The sequence below is a fragment of the Mauremys reevesii genome, linkage group 21, assembly GCF_016161935.1.
Source record: "Mauremys reevesii isolate NIE-2019 linkage group 21, ASM1616193v1, whole genome shotgun sequence".
In the NCBI taxonomy this organism is placed as follows: domain Eukaryota; kingdom Metazoa; phylum Chordata; order Testudines; family Geoemydidae; genus Mauremys; species Mauremys reevesii.
In genome coordinates, this window is record NC_052643.1 from 13,396,226 (window position 1) to 13,413,730 (window position 17,505).

Consider the following 17,505-nt stretch of genomic DNA (forward strand, 5'->3'; position numbering starts at 1 on the left):
CCTAGCCTGAGGAAAGGGAGAGTGGCTGGAATCTCATCGTTTGCATGCTTGGGCCACATTTCCACATGCTGTTTCTGGCCTGGGCATAACAGAAATGGGAGAAAGAACGGGTACTACTGATGTTCCTTGCCAAAGGGACAAGACTTCAGTGTTTCCCTGAAGCAGCTTCTCAGCAGGGATATTGAATGACAGCAGAGTGTTCTGAGGAAAACATTCCTCTCTGGGGAATTTCCTTTGGGGAATATGTTTGAAACACCCCCTCAAACATGCAGCCCGGCCCCTCGCCTGTGATGATGTCTCCCTGTGCTTCCTACTGACTACCCATTATATCTCCTCCCTATATTTGGTGTCATCCCAGCAGATCAGATTGGACTCTGATTTATTTTACCCCAGTTATCATACCCAAAACTATTGGTCACACTCTCTAGTGTGGCTTAAAGACAGCAGAATGGGTCGTTCTCTTGCCATGCCTAACTCCAATGGGCATTTCTGAGCCTGTTGCTGGCCGTCTCACAATAAACTGACCTCAGGGGTAACATGAAAGCCGCAGGGAAGAAGAGCAGAAGACTTCTGGGCACCAGCCTTATCAGTGCTGCTTCAAACCCCAGAAGAAAATTGTTGAACATTTATAAACGTTTTCTTGAAGTGGTTAGCGGGGTTTCCAGGGTTGCCTTTCCAAAGTTCAGCACTTCTTAGAGGTGGGTTTTGCTGAATTCCAGAGAACATTCCATGCAGGAGGAAGAGGCCCCCATGACAGGAATCGATGGCCTCATATTACACCACCCATGACACTGTCCAGAGCCAGTAGGCCACCCCGCAAGAGCCCTGGGGCAGCTTCCCAGCCGGAAGCTCTTCTCCAAGATGGGCTTGGCAATCCAAACCGGGGGAAGCCTGTCCACATTTAAACTGATACTGGAGAGACCAGGAAGGGCTCACTCTTGTTAATGTCAATACTCCCTATGCATTGGCTGTGGATGTCTCATCTGTGCCAATACTTTGTCAAACTCTTCAACTAAAACACCCTTCTTAACTGCAGTGGCTTCTAGCTTCATATGATATAGTTGCACTAGTGTTTTAGTCAACATTGCCTCTTCTAGGGTAAACAAGAACTACATTTCTAAAGGCAAGAAATACCCATGCTAATCAGAGGAGAGAGAACAAGCTTTGTGTGCCTTCTTTACATAGCATGAAAAAAAAGCACTATCCACCCACCCTGCAGTTTCACTTTTGCACCTCTCTGTCAAGTGAATCGAAGCAAACACACACATTCCCTCAGCAAGTGACTTCTGGTTGGTGCATCACTGCACTGGACCATGGACAGATCATTATGACATGGTGACACTTTCAGGTTGCCAATGGAGATCAAAGGAATGAGCGGGTATATGGAGCAGAACAGGGACAGGCTGCTACCCCCCACAGCTGTAGCTTATGAACCAGTTTTCAACCAGTAGCTTCATTTCCCCCACTCGACAAGGCATAATGAACAGGCAGGAGACTTAGATATGTACAACCAGGAGGGGAAAAAAAAGCTGTAACTACAATGAGTTTAAAAATAGCTTTTATTTTGACCTAAGACAGCATCAGCTGACTCTGAAGAGCATTACAGTGACTGGATTAACAGCACAGCACCTTTAACCTACTTTGACTGTAGTTCTGAGCAATAGCAACTCAGTGTCCAGCCAGTAACGATGGGGCAGCCTAGATGAAGAGCACTTTGGGGGTAGTTACCAAGATTTTAGAGTTTGCATCACATGAAGTTACACCAGTTGGGGGGAAGGGTCTAAGTACAGAAGGCAGAGGACAAAGGAAGTTGTAATTTAGGGACAGCCTTAATGCACGTGTAGAGGCAGCTGTAGATCCCACCTCATCGCAAGTCTCTCAGCCTTCTGAGAACATTAGACAGTGTGCAGACATAGTATGTCCGGAGAGGGCTGCAGCAGTAGTACCCCCACCCCATGTGCATAGCAAGAAGGAATTTAAACACAAATGTCCCATAGGTATAAGGTACAGCTATTTCAGCCATCAAAGAACCATGAATAGCCCGGAACACCTATAATGCCCTGGCTAGATTTAACACTGAAATTCAGTGCACACAGAGCGATGAGCAGCAGTGGCAGAGTTGTTTCATAAGCCTATTTTGTCTGCCGAGCTGTATCAGCCAAAGGCTGTCTCTCTTCCCCCTTGGCAGGAGGACAGGGGACTATTTGTTTATGGCTGTCGCACCTAGAGAAACTCCAGGAAGGATTGGATTAAGGTAACCCCAGGCTCTACGTACACCACAACAATGCCAGCTCCCCCACACTGGCATGGGGGGCAGGGCAAAGGGGGCTAAGACCCACCCCCCCCACCGCCCCTTTGAAGGGTGGTGGAAACCAATAGCTCTTGTCCCCATTTGTTCCCCACAAGCACTACTAGTGCCCCTGCCTTCATGGAAAGGCAGGGATGGGGCCCCAGCAGGTACCCCACTAGCTGGCAGTGTATCTGCTTGGGGGGAAGTGAGCAGGGGCTCCTGCACTCTTTCAGGATGCTGGTATCAACACCCAAATGAGATGTAGAACAGTAGTTCTCAAGCAGGGGCCTGTGGCCCCCTGGGGACGGGGGCGGCCCAAGCATGTTCCAGGTCAGGCCACCAAACAGAATCAGTGGGGCCTAGGGCAGAAAGCTGAAGCCCTGACAGGGGGGGTTGAAGCCCAGGCCCTGAGCCCTGCCAGCCAAGGCAGATGCCAAAGCCTGAGCAATGTAGCTTCATGGGGGCTGGCTCCGGGCACTAGCGGAGCAAGCATGTGCCTGGGGCAGCACATGCTGAGGGGCAGTATTCTGTCTGTTCTTGGGGTGGCAGAGTCCAGGCAGGTGTGGTTTTTTAGGCAGTTCAGGTGGCAGGCCCAGCAGTTCTCTCCTCTGCATCAGCAGTTGGGGCAGTGGCAGTCAGAGGGGCTTTTTGGGTTGGTTTGTTTTTTTTGCGCTTGGGGTGGTAAAAATGGTAGAACTGGCCCTAGTAGGAGCCCTCTAGCACACGGCTCTGGATAATTGGCTTGCTTGCTGCTCCCTAACACCAGTCCTGGCTTTCATGTGCAGAAAAGCTGTTATTATGACACAGGTGGGCCACGGAGTTTTTATAGCATATGGAGAACCCTTGATATAGAAGGTAGTCCCCCCTCCCACAGCAATTGATTCAGTCAGACCTAGTTACGGTTCATCTGCTGTTGGTACTGTGGCATGAGAACTAGGAGGGCGGGGGAAATGAATGTGAGGTCCCTGGTCATGGGAGCTGTATCTTAAACCAGTTTGCAAGATCACTCGGGGGCAGGTTTTGAAGAACAGCTACTGTCCTGGAAGAGACGGCTCACAGCTTTGGCCCTTCTCCATATTGCTATTAAAGTCACAGCTCATCAGAGAGAAAGCTATTCTTCAGCGCACCATTAACATAAGTAGGCAGCTTGACTTAAGAGATTAGAAAAAGCACGAAAAAGAAACTTTAACACACTGCATAGTTCCTGCAATAGAGTCTTTGCTTCCATCCTTACCTCAGTCAGTATTCAGAGATCTCTGCTCTATCTCATCTACAGGTAACATTTTGTACCCAACAATTAGTTGCTCTCCATGTTTTGGGCACTACCCGTGAACTGAGCCAGCCTCTAACAGCCACCTTCAAGGTAGCACTGGACAGAGAGCAATGCCTTTCAGCTGGAATTTTGATCTCACACCCCTTGAGCCAGAGGCCCAGACTCCTAAGCTAGGTCCAGTAGAAAGCCTCTGAAGTAGTTCAGTAAATAAGTGGTTTTTGCTTAAACAAAAGCAGCTTTTATTGAAGACAAGTTAGGAGTCAAAAATACAAACCCCACCCCTACATGGACCAGGGGATTGGTCCCACAGCAAGGAAGGAAACAAGTGTCTTGTGCCATGACCATGGGGACACTTCTGGAGAAGTGCAGTGACCAGGGTTAAAGCTTCAGTCTTTACCCACCTGAACAGCCCTGACCTGCTAGACTGATTTACAGTACAAGAGTTACCAGAGAGGTTCAGCCTGCAGGAGCCATCCAGACATGTCCGTCCAGCTTGGAGCAGGGACCATAGCAACCCCTTTATCTGATGTAAACAGGCCCAAATCCACTGAATGGAATGGTCTCACCTGCAACTCCCACCCATAAGAGTAGATATTACTGCTTTGGCTTTGGAATCCAATAGGAATAATACCCACCCCCTTAGCTGTAGTTTTAATAAATTGGAGTGTTTGCTAAAAGGTATCATTCCCCGTGTCCTGTTTCCTTCTCAGGGTTTGCAGAGGTTATTTGAACAGCTGAGCAAAAAACCCTTCCAAATATCTGTACATGTTGGATAACAGTTTTGTTAATAGTCAAAGAGATCTAGACAAAGACATTGCCAACCAAGATTTAACTTCTGGCATTACTCTCAACCTGTAGTCCATGGTGTGTGTGTTACCACGGTAGTGTTCCCCCTTGCCCATCTAGGAAGGAGCCGTTGTCTTTTTCGCTGAGATTAGCCAGAACTGAGAGGATACCTGGAATAGCTTCTTGTATCTGCAAGGGAGCCTAGGAGGATCAAGATTAAAAAAAGTTATGAGGAGTATCCTTGGGGAAAGGCAAGCAATAGAATTCTAAGGAAGCTCTTGCACACCCATAAGTAATGTTGCACTTAATATAGTTTCCTAGTTAATGAGATGTGTTAAGGCAACAGGCTCTTCAAAACCTTCAGCAGCGGATTGCAAGAGTGAACTAGAGAACCAGTATATTTTAAGGTGTTGAGATGCAAGGTTGGACCTCAAAAATATATAAATATAAAGTGTCTTGATGTCACTAACCATGTCTCCTCCCATGTCAGTTTGAATCCAGCCTGGGTGCAGAGAAATACAAAGGATTCCATCCCCTTTCAAGTCTGCAGCAAGACACCTGGTGATCATATTCAGTGCAGTCTGGAAGAGTGAACATGGTATCAGTGTGTCAGTTTCACATATCAACTTTGAGGTCTGGAAGGAAGGCCAGCCAGTTAGTACCGTGCTTCCCCATCCCTGACCCGATGAGTGAGGGAGCTGTAGAAAGGTCCCCTTTGGAAGACGTACTTCAGACACTGTGGGCTTCAATCTCCTCTCTTAGAAGATGCCAATCAAGAGTGGGTCAAAAGTCAATGGACCTATTTTGGTGCAAGTGAGGAGAATGATGGGGCAATTTTTGGTTAAGTTCTGATAGATGTGGAAGTACAGTTTGACACTCACACGGAGGAGTCTTGTAAATATTCTTAGTTCAAAGGTTCTGAAAGACTCTATATACTCACAGCCCCCCATATAAATACAGCCTTTCAGAACCCTTGAACTAAGAATATTTACAAGACTCCTCCATCCAAGCATTTAAGACCAACGAGAAAGAAAAGGTAACCCCTTCTTTCCCCACCAGCCTACCAGACAACTTGGTGAGTTTAATGGAGCTACTTGGTTTGTGCAGTCATTGTTGTATTGAGTGTCTGAAGAAACAGATGTTCCATCTAGTTCCTAAGCAGCAAGGTCCTAGAACCTTAGGAGTTGAGAAAGACGTGTTGTTGTGGGAGAGGGGAGGAATGAGGAGGAAGAATGTCTGACATACGTCATTTAACCCAAGCAACCAGTATTCTATTAAATCCATCCTTGGCTAACCAAAACAAATAGCAGATCAATCACAGTCCCTGGATATGTAGATGTTAAAAACCCACATTCATGTTGACACTAACCATGGTGAGACTGCCACTCCTTGCAATCAGTTTAATATTTACCCTATTCACCACCTTGCTGAGGTTAGGCAGAAGCCTTGCACTATGGCCAGTAGGTGCATCGTAGGTCTAGGGAGATCTCCTAGATATGCTGGGTGCATTTAGAACTTAACTAACCACTATACTGTCCAGGTAAGGACAGCATGTTCCATATTCCTGATAGATAGGTTTGTGGTAAAAGGGAGCTTTGTGCAGAAAGGAGGAGGACAACAGCTCTCTCGTCTTATTTTATATTGACTAGCAAGTCTTTACCTAGTAAAGTCCTCTTATACAGCATAGAGAATGAACCCCTATTTCTAAGTTAGTTACCAGTTTAGGATCCCCTATAGCTCAGAGCATTGCCTGGTTTCAATTGAGCAAAGCTTTGGAAAACACCCACCTTCGCTATTCTATAAGGATAGACTTTGAGGAACATCTCATTTGCCTGGACCAGTTGCATGGAGGCAGCAAGCGAGGACATGTTGATAATGGCTGCTCGGTGACAACCCATACCAGTGCTCAACTGGGCTGCCTTCCTCAGAAGGGGAAGAAAGGCCTGTAAGAGAAAATTCATTTTATTTCAACTTAAATTTCAGTCTCAGCCTGACCACGACCAATTTGGGATTAAACACTGTTCTATTAAGAGCGGAGCTCAACTTTATGCTACTATCCGACTTGCAGTAACATTAACACACTGGTAGACCCTCTACAGAGCTAGCTAATGATTTATGCTGACTTTAGAACCACCACAGATCTATCACCCACACGAAGCAAGCAGCTTCTCGATGTAATCCTTTGCTTATTTACAGTCCAAGTCTGCTCAGGACCTGGCACTATGAACCCCTGAAGAGACATGAAGTACTCTTGTCCCACAAGACAGGGAGATTTGCATACCATAGAAAAAGGCTAGAAGCGGCTTTGAGGAGCCCACCACGTACTGTTCATTGCTCAAATCAGAGGGCATGGTCAAACTAAGCAGATTGTGACACCCCACATACTGGGCTAGGGTTGAGACGGACCTCTCTCCAGAATAGTTTAAGAGCTTTGAGAGTCAGCATTAGCCAGTGTAGCCTGACCCAAAGTTGGGTAAATACAACTGTAACTTGAGGATTAATAGGTTCTTGTCCCAAGATCAGGCCCAGTAAGATTGTTGTAAAAATCCTGATTTGGGAACGCTGATATGCACAGGTGCACTCACACTACAGGAACTCTTTCTATATATAAATATGATTAATTTAGCAAAGATTATAAACACACAAACTTAAAGCAGATAGAGATAATACAGAAAGTACATTTGGACGTCCATACTTACACCCTGATCTTTCATACTTAACCATTATCTTAATCACCATCATAGTCCTCATCTTCCCTGGTGGCCATCATTCTGGCCCCTCCCAAGATCTATATTTCTCCAACCCCTCTGCTGCCCTTGGGATGTTACTTTTTAGTAGGTTACGCTGACACTGCCATGACCAATTAGAGTGACCAGATGTCCCGATATTCAGCTGTCTGTCCCGCATCCCAACAGATGTGTGGTCGGGACGCCATTTGTCCCGATATTTGGCTTCGATAGCGCTCCAGCTTTTATTTTTTTGCGCTTTGGCAGCATCACGATATTTTTTTCTTGTCATCCGGTCACCCTATGGTGAAGGCATATTCAGTCGAGGTCCTTATTTGTATTTCCTCCCCTTAAGGTGTCCGGTTTCTATAGGTTAGTACATGTATGATGTTACCTTATTAGCATACACATCAATTTGCTGTCATGGCAGCTTTGAAGCTGGAGGTTCTGTCTGGAACTTTCCAGATGCTGGTGTCAGCTATGTTCTGTGCTGGGGTCAGCTGTGTTCTGTGTGGTTGATGTCAGTATTCTGGACAAAATTTCCGCTCTGGCAAACCACTTTCAGTTCCCTATAACTTACGACTTACTGGTACTTAAGTTGATCTATGCTAAGGGTTATAGGCCTCAAGCCTCTATCTACTAAAAGGCCTGTAGGTTCCTTGCATTACTACTCAATATAAGAAAGCAGAACAAAGCAATGACTATAATACAGATAAGCTGGCCCACTGGGCTACCCCAGTGACCATGCAGTTAAGCATTAGCTTGTCTCTGGAAGACTCACCAGGCTCGTACAATGTAAAGAGGCATCGATGGGGCTCATGAAGACTTGTATAGGCAGTACACAAAGTACAGAGCCTTTTTAGTCTCTTTCCCAAAGTCAACCCACTTCCCGGTCTTACCTTAGTGACCATCAGCTGAGCGACTGTGTTGGTTTCATAAATGGTGAGCATTGTTTCAGCAGTGACTTCTTCCAGGGACGCCACCACATTGATACCAGCATTGTTAATGAGGCAGTTCAGCCCTTTGTCTCCCAAGATCTCTTCCGCTTCCTTGACTACTTTCTTTATGCTGTTTTCACAGACCACATCTGCCACAGAGAGGAAAGGAAACACCGGCAATGAAGTGGATTCTCTAGGACAGTGATAGTCTGTGTACCCAGTATGGGCTGCACAGGCAAAGCCAGTGCATCAGGCTGGCTCAGGATAGGTGTAGGAAATATGCTTGGTGGAAATTTAAGTCCCACTGAAACAAGCATGGCCAGAACATATAAGCAAGAGGAATGTTACGTGGTCCATGTTGAACAAGGCGTCTTCCCTTTAATGAAGGTGGGAAATAAGGGCTTCCTCACCCCAGCCCGATACACATCTGGTCATGCATGGCCAGTCCTCTTGCCTGACTTAGCTCAGTTTTTATTCATGACCAGAAGGGGCTAAGTGCATAACAATTTCAGGTTTGTCACATCAAAGTCAGGGTACAAAGAGGATGTATGATCTCAATCCAGCACCAGGACTGATACCGTGTGATCCAATACAAGCTAAAGGAGAGAAGGACCTGAGAGTTTGGGTGTCCTCCTCTCAAGCCATTCCACAGACATGAGAGCAAGACAAAGCGTGGATCCAAACTCTGAGGCTGTTTGAATGTGGAGTTTTGCCTCAGTCCTCCTTCAGTGAGGGACTGACAATAAGTTGGGGGGAGGGAAAAGAGGAGTTCTCTTCAATAGGCAGTAGTCAGATGTCAAAATTGATCTAAAAAACAGTGAGTTTCAGTTAAATGTAAACACCCTGTCACAGACAAGCAAACAAACCCTGAAAGCCAAGTATTAAAAAAGACCCCAAAATCAGGACAGTCCCTATAAAAATTGGGACATCTGGTCACCCTAATTAGCACAGATCATTTCTCAAACACTAGAAGGAACCAAACTGTCACACAAGAGTTAAGAAATCTGTACAGTACCAGAGATCTGGGGAGTGGCTTTAAGTTATTAGTGAAGAGATGCGACTTCTGATCTTCCACTCCCATGTCTCAAAAGCAACCCAACCTTGCTATGGTAGCACATGCTTTGGTTTGTTACGAGGCCCTTCCACTCACCAAGCTGGAGTAGTTTGATGTTGCTATACTGCTTGCTGAGCTGCTGGAGTTCCTAGAAACAGAAGGAAAAATTGAGTTGTGGTCTCATCTGCCTGTAGTTACGGCTCAGTTTTCAGGAGTGCTGAGCACGCCTGTCTATTTAGCTTCCCTGGGAGTGTGGTGCTGGCCACCTCTGAGAAGTCAAGCTCTTACTGACTCACTTGGTAAAGCCACTAGCAGCCCCACACCATGAGGGCACCCTGCTTACATTCTCCATTGGGCGAGCATGCAGGGCGTGTATCCAGCAGTCTAGCCATGAGATGGAACGCTACTGGTGAGCCCATCCTGCAACGGGCTTCGGATAGCAGGATAACAACCTATTGCATGCAGTTGCTGGACCGACATTACACTGCTTCCCATTCAGAGCATCAGCTACAGAGTTCCACAGCCTGAGTGTTTAGTCATTGAAGATTCAGGCACGTCTGTGCTGGCAGCAGCACGGAAAAGCAGCACTAGTTTAAGTAAGGAGCATTTGAGATTTGAGAACATAAGGGCAATCACTGGGAAGTTTTTTATTGTGCAAGACTCAAGACTGAATTCTTTTCAGTTCCATGCACTACAGTCAAGTTCTCTGCAAAACAGTCACAGTGAAATTGAAGACTGAAGTTTAACTGTCCAATGAAGTGGGTTTTAGCCCAGGAAAGCTTATGCTCAAATAAATTTGTTCATCTCTAAGGTGCCACAAGTACTCCTGGTTTTTTTGTTTGTTTTAGGGAAACAAGGAGTCACTAACTAGCAGGAACACAATTGCAATGGTAGCCTAGCTGCCACTAGACAGATTCAGGTTGATGATCCTGGGGGAACACTTCCCTTCTAGGCCACAAAGCAGGGTGTAAATCTTAGCCAAATGAAACAAACAGGGTGGGTTCTTCTCAGTCTCATTCCAGAGAGTGAATTCCCACAGGCAATTCTTATTCTCACCAGAGAGCCTCAGACACTGAGTTGCTGCCATCTGATGGGTGTTTGGTCACCCTAAACACAGGCCACCAGACAGCAAGTGTCAAAAATGGGGACAGTGGGTGCAGAGTAACTGGCACCTATACAAGGAAAAGCTCCAAATATTGGGACTGTCCCTATAAAAATCCCGACATCTGGGCACCCTACCTGTGTTAAACAAGCTGGTGCTTGCTATCAGCCTGATTAGTGATTGAATCAAAACAGATCTGATCCTCTTGTTGGCAGCCTCAGGGTGGTGAGAGATGGAAAAAGCCATGGAGATTTTGGTTCCCACCACAAACATCTTGAGGTGACCCTTGCAGATAAGGCACAAGGCTTGTCGGCTGGGAACCTTGCCTTGATATTCCTCTTGAAATGAGGAAGAGACTTGGGCCTTTGGTTTCATCCTGGCCCTTTTCACAGATGGTAAATTCCAAAGACTCGTGACCACTGGGTTGTGTTTATTTTAAAAAGTTCAAGTTAAGATACTGTCAGCTGCACCTACTCCAGGGTCAATCATACTCAGGCAAAGCCAGGGGCCAGGATCAGTGATGCTGGTCCCGCCACCCCAGACCAAAATGTAACAAGTTACAAAGCCTCCAGAATGTAGCTTGTGTCTTGAGAGAGACAATTCAGAGTCTCTAAAAGACAGAGTCCCAGAAAAGATTTGACTCCTCATTTTATTTAGTGGGTCCTTCTGGCTACAGAGTCCTCCATCTGCCAAAGTTTTTATGTAAAAGGAACAGTCCAGTTTCCCTACAGGATGCAGTGACAAAGGGAACTGTTAAGCACCAGCATCTTCTATTGCAAAGTCAGAGTGATAGCCCTCCACTGTCCCTCCCTGCACTTTTCTCTGGAGTTCTTCTAGTGACGAATGTGCTATCACACAGGGACACACTGCAGGAGAGGGGAGTAAGTAGAAGGACTAGCTTTGAATGTAGGAACCTAGTTAGAGAGAAGTGTCCTATATTCAGAGGGGTCTGGAAGGATCATGCATGTCTTCAAGTTGGGGATAGGAGGGGTAGAAAGACAGATTATCCTTCTAGATCCCTCCAACCTTGCTGATTAGGGACCTTGCTAACCAAGAACCACCTTGTGCAACAACTCACCAACTATGGTGCCTGATTGAGTCAGCAGACCCCTGGTTTATCCATAGGCTTGGAAGGATTACATTTATTAACATTTATTATTTAAAAATAAAACTTTCACTGTGCAGAGACCAAGTGTTTCCATTAATTGAGGTTTACAGATAGATAAAGAAATAGGCTGCTTGAGAATTTAAAACACTCTGATTTGAGGATATTTTGTATCTTGACAACCTGTGTTTTGACAGTTACAAAGCTTTAACTTTGTGAATCTCGATCTCTATAATTAAATAATTGTTGTATGACACCCTCCATTATTCCCCACAACCATGATTGTTTACATAGGTAAAAATAAGAAAAGTCTTTAAGTATCTTCCATCAAAATAAAAAGTTAAATTCTGCCAAGCCTATTTGCATGTGAGGGGCTGCCACTGGGACATTCTCTGTGCAGAGTCCTTAACTGTGAACTGCAGGTTGTGAGGAGGGTGGAATAGGAGATCCAAGAAGCCAAGAGCCATTGGCCTTCAGGGCATGCTTGACTGATCATTAACTGCTTACTCCTGTTTTCCAGAACAGCACAAGTGTTTTGTTAATCCTGAATGGGTGAGCTGGAATGCAGGATTGATTTGGTCAGAGATCTGTAGCCATTTAGAATATCATAGAATACCAGGGTTGGAAGGGACCTCAGGAGGTATCTAGTCCAACCCCCTGCTCAAAGCAGGGCTAATCCCCAGGCAGATTTTTACCCCAGTTTCCTAAATGGCCCCCCTCAAGGATTGAACTCTCAACCCTGGGTTTAGCAGGCCAATGCTCAAACCACTGAGCTATGCCTCCCCCCCTACCTGTTGCCCTATTGCTCATGTGCATAGGGCAATGGGCAGGTAATTAACACATTGAACAGTACAGCATCAGACACATCCATGCTAAAGCAGGGTACTGTACTCCTAGGAGAAGGGGTGCTAGACAGACTACAGGATCTCTAGCCTCAGAAGTCCATTTGCTAGGCACACACAGTAGACAGCCCCTAGGATTTATTCAGCACAAGTCAGTCTAAGCTGGCAGAGACTCACATGCAAAAGCTTTCAACTGTTCTGTTATCCCAGGGGTCAGCAAGGTACAGGAAAGACATTTGCTCCTTCTGTAGTTGGGAGGATTGGGTGGAGGGATCCAGTGTGTTCCCAGGCCACTGGAGAAGTACCACCATTGGCTATGCTGGCAGTTAGCCTACATAGAGGGGAAAAGGTACAAGAAGATCAAGCAAAATATTTAAGCCCTCAAGGCAGGCTTTTAAAAGCCATTGGCGGCTTCTTTCCCACCTTTCCAGGGGCAGTCTGGAAGCAACTCAGGCAGGGCCGGTGCAACCATTTAGGCGACCTAGGCGCTTGCCTAGGGCGCTAGGATTTGGGGGGGCGCCATTTTATTCGGCAGCGACCGCGGTGGCTGGATCTTCGGCAGCCCCGGTCGCCACCGGCATTTAGGCAGAGGGAGCTGGGGCAGGTGGGCGCAGGAAGGGAGGATGGCACGCAGGGGGACTCCCCACCCCAGCTCACCCCTGCCCCGCCTCTTCCCTGAGCACACCATGTCCCCTTCACTTCTCCCGCCTCCCAGACTTGCGGCGCCTAAGCTGAGTGGTGCCGCAAGCTGGGAGAAGTGAAGCAGCCATGGCATGCTTGGGGAGGAGGCGGGGCAGGGGTGAGCTGCTTCACTTCTCCCACCTCCCAGGCTTGCAGCACCAATCAGCTTAGGTGCTGCAAGCCTGGGAGGTGGGAGAAGTGAAGCAGTGATGGCGTGCTTGGGGTGCTCGTGCGTGGAGCAGGGGTGAGCTGCCGCAAGGGGGGGGTCGCCTCAGGGCAGAGGGGGGCAGCTGCCACAAGGGGGGGGTGTCTCAGGGTGGGGGGGGGCAAGGTGGAAGTTTCGCCTAGAGCATGAAACATCCTTGCACCGGCCCTGAACTCAGGTCTCCTGTAATTGGATTTTTACAAATCCAGATCGGAGAGGCCTCCCCAGACATTTCCAGAGTTCATCATCCAGCTCAGGAGAGGACACTAGGATCAGACCATTCTAGTCTGGTAGGTTTTACATCCACTTTTCACTGGTAGGGCTACACAAGGTGCAGAACAGTGGAGACTCAGGCCCTAGGTGGTTAAAAGAGCCAGAACTGGGTAAATGTGACTTTTCCCCACACATCTACTCCATGGGAACAAAGACTATCACTTAAACCTGGCTATAAATGGGAACCATGTGAAGTAAAAGCCTTTGGAGGGGCAGGCGCTAACGTCTTGCTGGTGGAAGCTTTGAACACTTAAAGCTCCTGCTTTACTAAAATAAGTTGAGCTACGTGATATTTGAGTGGGGAGTGAGGAAGAGACAATAATGAATCTCACTGCTTTTCTGCTCACACGTGCTTAGTAAGAGCTCATATTTGGCATTCAAGAAAAGTTAACACAAGTACTGTTGCCAAGTCATGATTTTATCGTGAGTTTCGCCAAGTTCAGTGTTTAAGGCCCCAGCTGCTGAAGTCAGGAGACTCTCTCCTTTCTTTGGAAAAGGGAGTTTCTAGCTCTCAGGGCTGCAGGAAGAGAGCTCAGACAAGACACCTTGCAGGCTCGGCTGTGCCATCTACCTTCTAATTCAAAACAAGGTTTCAAAGCCTCGTGATTTTCAGGAGCCCCATTCAGGATTTTTGAATGCTTAGGGTAGGCAATATTGTTGTTCTCTACAGAGATTAAGAGAACTTCTGGTTTCCCCTCCTCCACAGGGTTTCAGAAGCCACCTTTTAGCAACACCCCTCGCTAGGGGAAGGAGTGTTAATTTCAAGCCAGCTTCAGAGCAGATTTATTATTTGTATTGGTGTAATGCTCAGAGCATTGTGCTTCAAGTGGTGGCCTGCATGCCAGATCCATCCAGCCTGCAAGGCAAGGGCCTTCCATGTGGCCCACTGCCTGGTGTCAGCTGTTCCTTCCTGCCTCCTAGGAAGCAGCAGCTGCAAACCCAAACTGCTCAGAAGCAGCACAGATCTCCTCCCCTCTCCCCCATCCCTGTGCCCAAGGTCACACAGGAAATCTAGGGGTAAAGCCAGGAATTGAAGCCCCATCTCTCAAGTTAATACCCTAACTAGTAGGCCAGCCCTCTCAAAATTGGGTCAGACCAAAGGTCCAGTATTCTGTCTTCATATAGTGGTCAATGCCAGGTGCCCCAGAGGAAATGACAGGTAATCAAGTGATCCATCCCCTATCACTCATTCCCAGCTTCTGGCAAACAGAGGCTAGGGACACCATTCCTGCCCATCTTGGCCAATAGCCATTGATGGACCTGTCCTCCGTGAACTTATCTAGTTTTTTTTAAACCCTGTTATAATCTCGGCCTTCACAACATCCTCTGGCAAAGAGTTTCACAGGTTAACTGTGCATTCTGTGAAGTATTTATTTTTAAACCTGCTCCCTCTTAATTTCATTTGCTGCCCCCTAGTTCTTGTGTTAAGGAAGTGTTGTTTACTACTTCTCATATTTACTTTCCCCACACCCGTCATGATTTTCTAGATCTCTATCACATCCCCCACTTAGTCATCTCTTTTCCAAGCTGAAAGGTCCCAGTCTCATTAATCTCGCCTCATATGGAAGCGGTTCCATACCCCTAATCAGTATGGCAACCACATCTGCATGCAGTATTCAAGATGTGGGCGTACTATGGATTTATAGAGGCAATATGATATTTTCATCTTATCTATCCCTTTAAGAACTCCCAACATTCTGTTCACTGTTTTGACTGCCGCTGCACAGTGAGTGGATGTTTTCAGAGAACTATCCACAATGACGCCGAGATCTCCTTCTTGAGTAGGAACAGCTAATTTCAACCCCATTATTTTATATGCATAAAGAATACAGGAAGGCACACACCAGACATTCTCCGAAGTCAGCCAAGGGCAGACTTTGACCTTGCAATTAGCAGGCAGGCCATGGGTTCAAGGATTTATGCCAAAAGGCAAAGGGCAGACCACAGAGATACACTGTGAAGTTACTCACCAGAATGGTTCCCCCTTTCTGTGAAAAGAGGGTGGGTGACAAATTACCCCACTTGCAAGTTAGATACCCCAAAGCTATGATTAGCAATCACTCACTACGAGTGAAGTCTGGAGAGTGCCTGGACAAAGAAGTCAAGTCTATACCCACAATATTATACTAGGACTGCTGATTGAAAGGGGGCAGGGGAATCTAATGAATTGGCTGAGAAGGTTTCAAGAATACAGATTTAAGTCTACAAAGGAATCCATTTGGGTAGCGATAAGCGAGCTGATCCCAACTTGAAGGAAAGAGGGATTAACCCCCACCCCCCAAACCACCACCACACCACTCTGACATGAAGTAAGACTGAAATACACCAATGCAATGAACTCCTTTTCTAGCAGAACAAAAACCCCATCAGACAAAAGGCAAGGGAATCAATGAAGCAATGCAACAGAAGAGATCCAGGAGTCTAGTACTGGTAGGAGTCAGCTTTCAGGGGGTTAGCAGAGTCAGGGATTTACCTATCCAGCACTGAATGAAGGAGGGAACAGGGTTAGTGGCTTTGAGGGAGGTTTAATATGGGGCAGCTGTGTAAGTAGACTGCTTTCCAGATGTGCCTTCCAGCTAAGAAAGAAGTCTGTCCTCCGCTCTGCAATGTACAAGAGCCATGGGAATGGCAGCAGTCCTTGTTAATTTCATTTTAAGTCTTGTGCCCTTGAAAGGTGGGGAGTTACCAGCAGTAGCTCCGCAGCGCATAAACAGGCGCTTTTGTAGGAGCCAGCCCTGCCTCAGAGTTAGAGATCGAGCAGGGTTTAAAAAAAAAATCCTTAGGGAGACTAGCCAGTTTCCCGGCAGGTTGAAAGTTTGGAATAGGACTTGTGCTGCACCAAGGAATCAGCAAACATTAGGGCGACCAGACCTCCCAGTTTTATAGGCACAGTCCCAATTTTAGGGTCTTGTTCTTATATAGGCTCCTATTACACCCCCAGCCCCGTCCCGAGTTTGGTCACCCTAGCGAACACTGAAGTTTTTCCCAGTCAGGGCCTGATCCTTGGATTTCACCCTGATCCACACCCCCTAGCCCCGTGGGGAGCAGAGAGGTCCCCCCTTCCAGCAGGGGCACTGGGACAATTTGTGTGTGTGTGGGGGGGGGGGGACTGAGAGCCATTAAACCAAACTGTAAACCCTGGATATGATGGAAACTGCTCCAAGCGGGGGGGGGGGTGCAGCAGCAGCAGCCCCCCCCAGTTCCAGCCCCATGGCCCAGAACTGCCTCTCTCCCCGCCCCGGGCTGCAGAAGCCCCCAGTGCCCGTGAGCCAACACCCCCGGTATGGGCCGGGGGCGGGGGGGTCTCGGCAGGGTCCCTCCTGTTCTACCTGCGCCTTCTCCGGGTAGCGGCACGTGGCGATCACCCAGTCCGGAGCGGGGCTCGCGGCCGCCAGCCCCCGCGCCAGCCCCAGCCCGATGCCCCGGCTGCAGCCGGTGATGAGCACGGAGCGGCAGCGCTGCTGGGCCATGCTGGGGCCGGACGCCGCTGAGCCGGGCCGGCTGCGGGCGGGGCGGTTTTAACCCAGCCCGGGGCGGGGCCGGGGCCTCGCCCCGCCCCACAGGGCCCCACCCCAGCTGCTCCTCCTGGGCCCCGTCCTCACCCCACCGGCTGCTCCTCCCAAGCCCCCATCCTCCGAGGACCCCGCTCCCTGCCCCAGGATCTCCCCATCGCCTCCCAGGGTCTCCTCCACCCCACCCATCCCCTCCCAGGGTACCCCACCCCACTCACCCCAATCCCATCCCCTCCCCTCCCAGGGTACCCCACCCCACTCACCCCAATCCCATCCCCTCCCCTCCCAGGGTACCCCACCCCACTCATCCCAATCCCCTCCCCTCCTCCAGGGTACCCCACCCCACCCATCCCAATCCTCCCCTCCCAGGGTACCCTCACCCCACCCATCCCAATCCCATCCCCTCCCAGGGTCCCTCCCACCCTGCTCATCCCAGTCCCATCCCCTCCCGGGTCCTCCACCCCCATCCCAATCCCACCCCCTTCCAGGGTCCCTCCCACCCTGCTCATCCCAGTCCCATCCCCCTCCCGGGTCCTCCACCCCACCCATCCCAATCCCATCCCCTCCCAGGGTCCCACCCCATTCATCCCAATCCCACCCCTCCCACGGTCCCCCCATCCCACTCATCCCAATCCCACCCCCTCTCATGGTCCCCTCCACCCCACCCATCCCAATCCCACCCTCCCAGGGTCCCACTCCACTTCTTCCCCAATCCCCC

The 17,505-nt window shown here is 48.5% G+C and overlaps 1 protein-coding gene across 1 annotated transcript; it reads right to left on the reverse strand.

The window, feature by feature from the left end:
* Positions 1-3,775: 3,775 nt before the first annotated feature.
* Positions 3,776-16,764, reverse strand: LOC120387642 (C-factor-like). Its single transcript, XM_039508577.1, has 6 exons — positions 16,605-16,764; positions 9,164-9,215; positions 7,975-8,162; positions 6,137-6,292; positions 4,820-4,930; positions 3,776-4,550 (listed from the first exon to the last, which is right to left on the reverse strand). Exons 1-6 carry the CDS (start codon positions 16,743-16,745, stop codon positions 4,437-4,439), a joined length of 762 nt encoding a protein of 253 aa, XP_039364511.1. The 5' UTR covers positions 16,746-16,764; the 3' UTR covers positions 3,776-4,436.
* Positions 16,765-17,505: the final 741 nt, after the last annotated feature.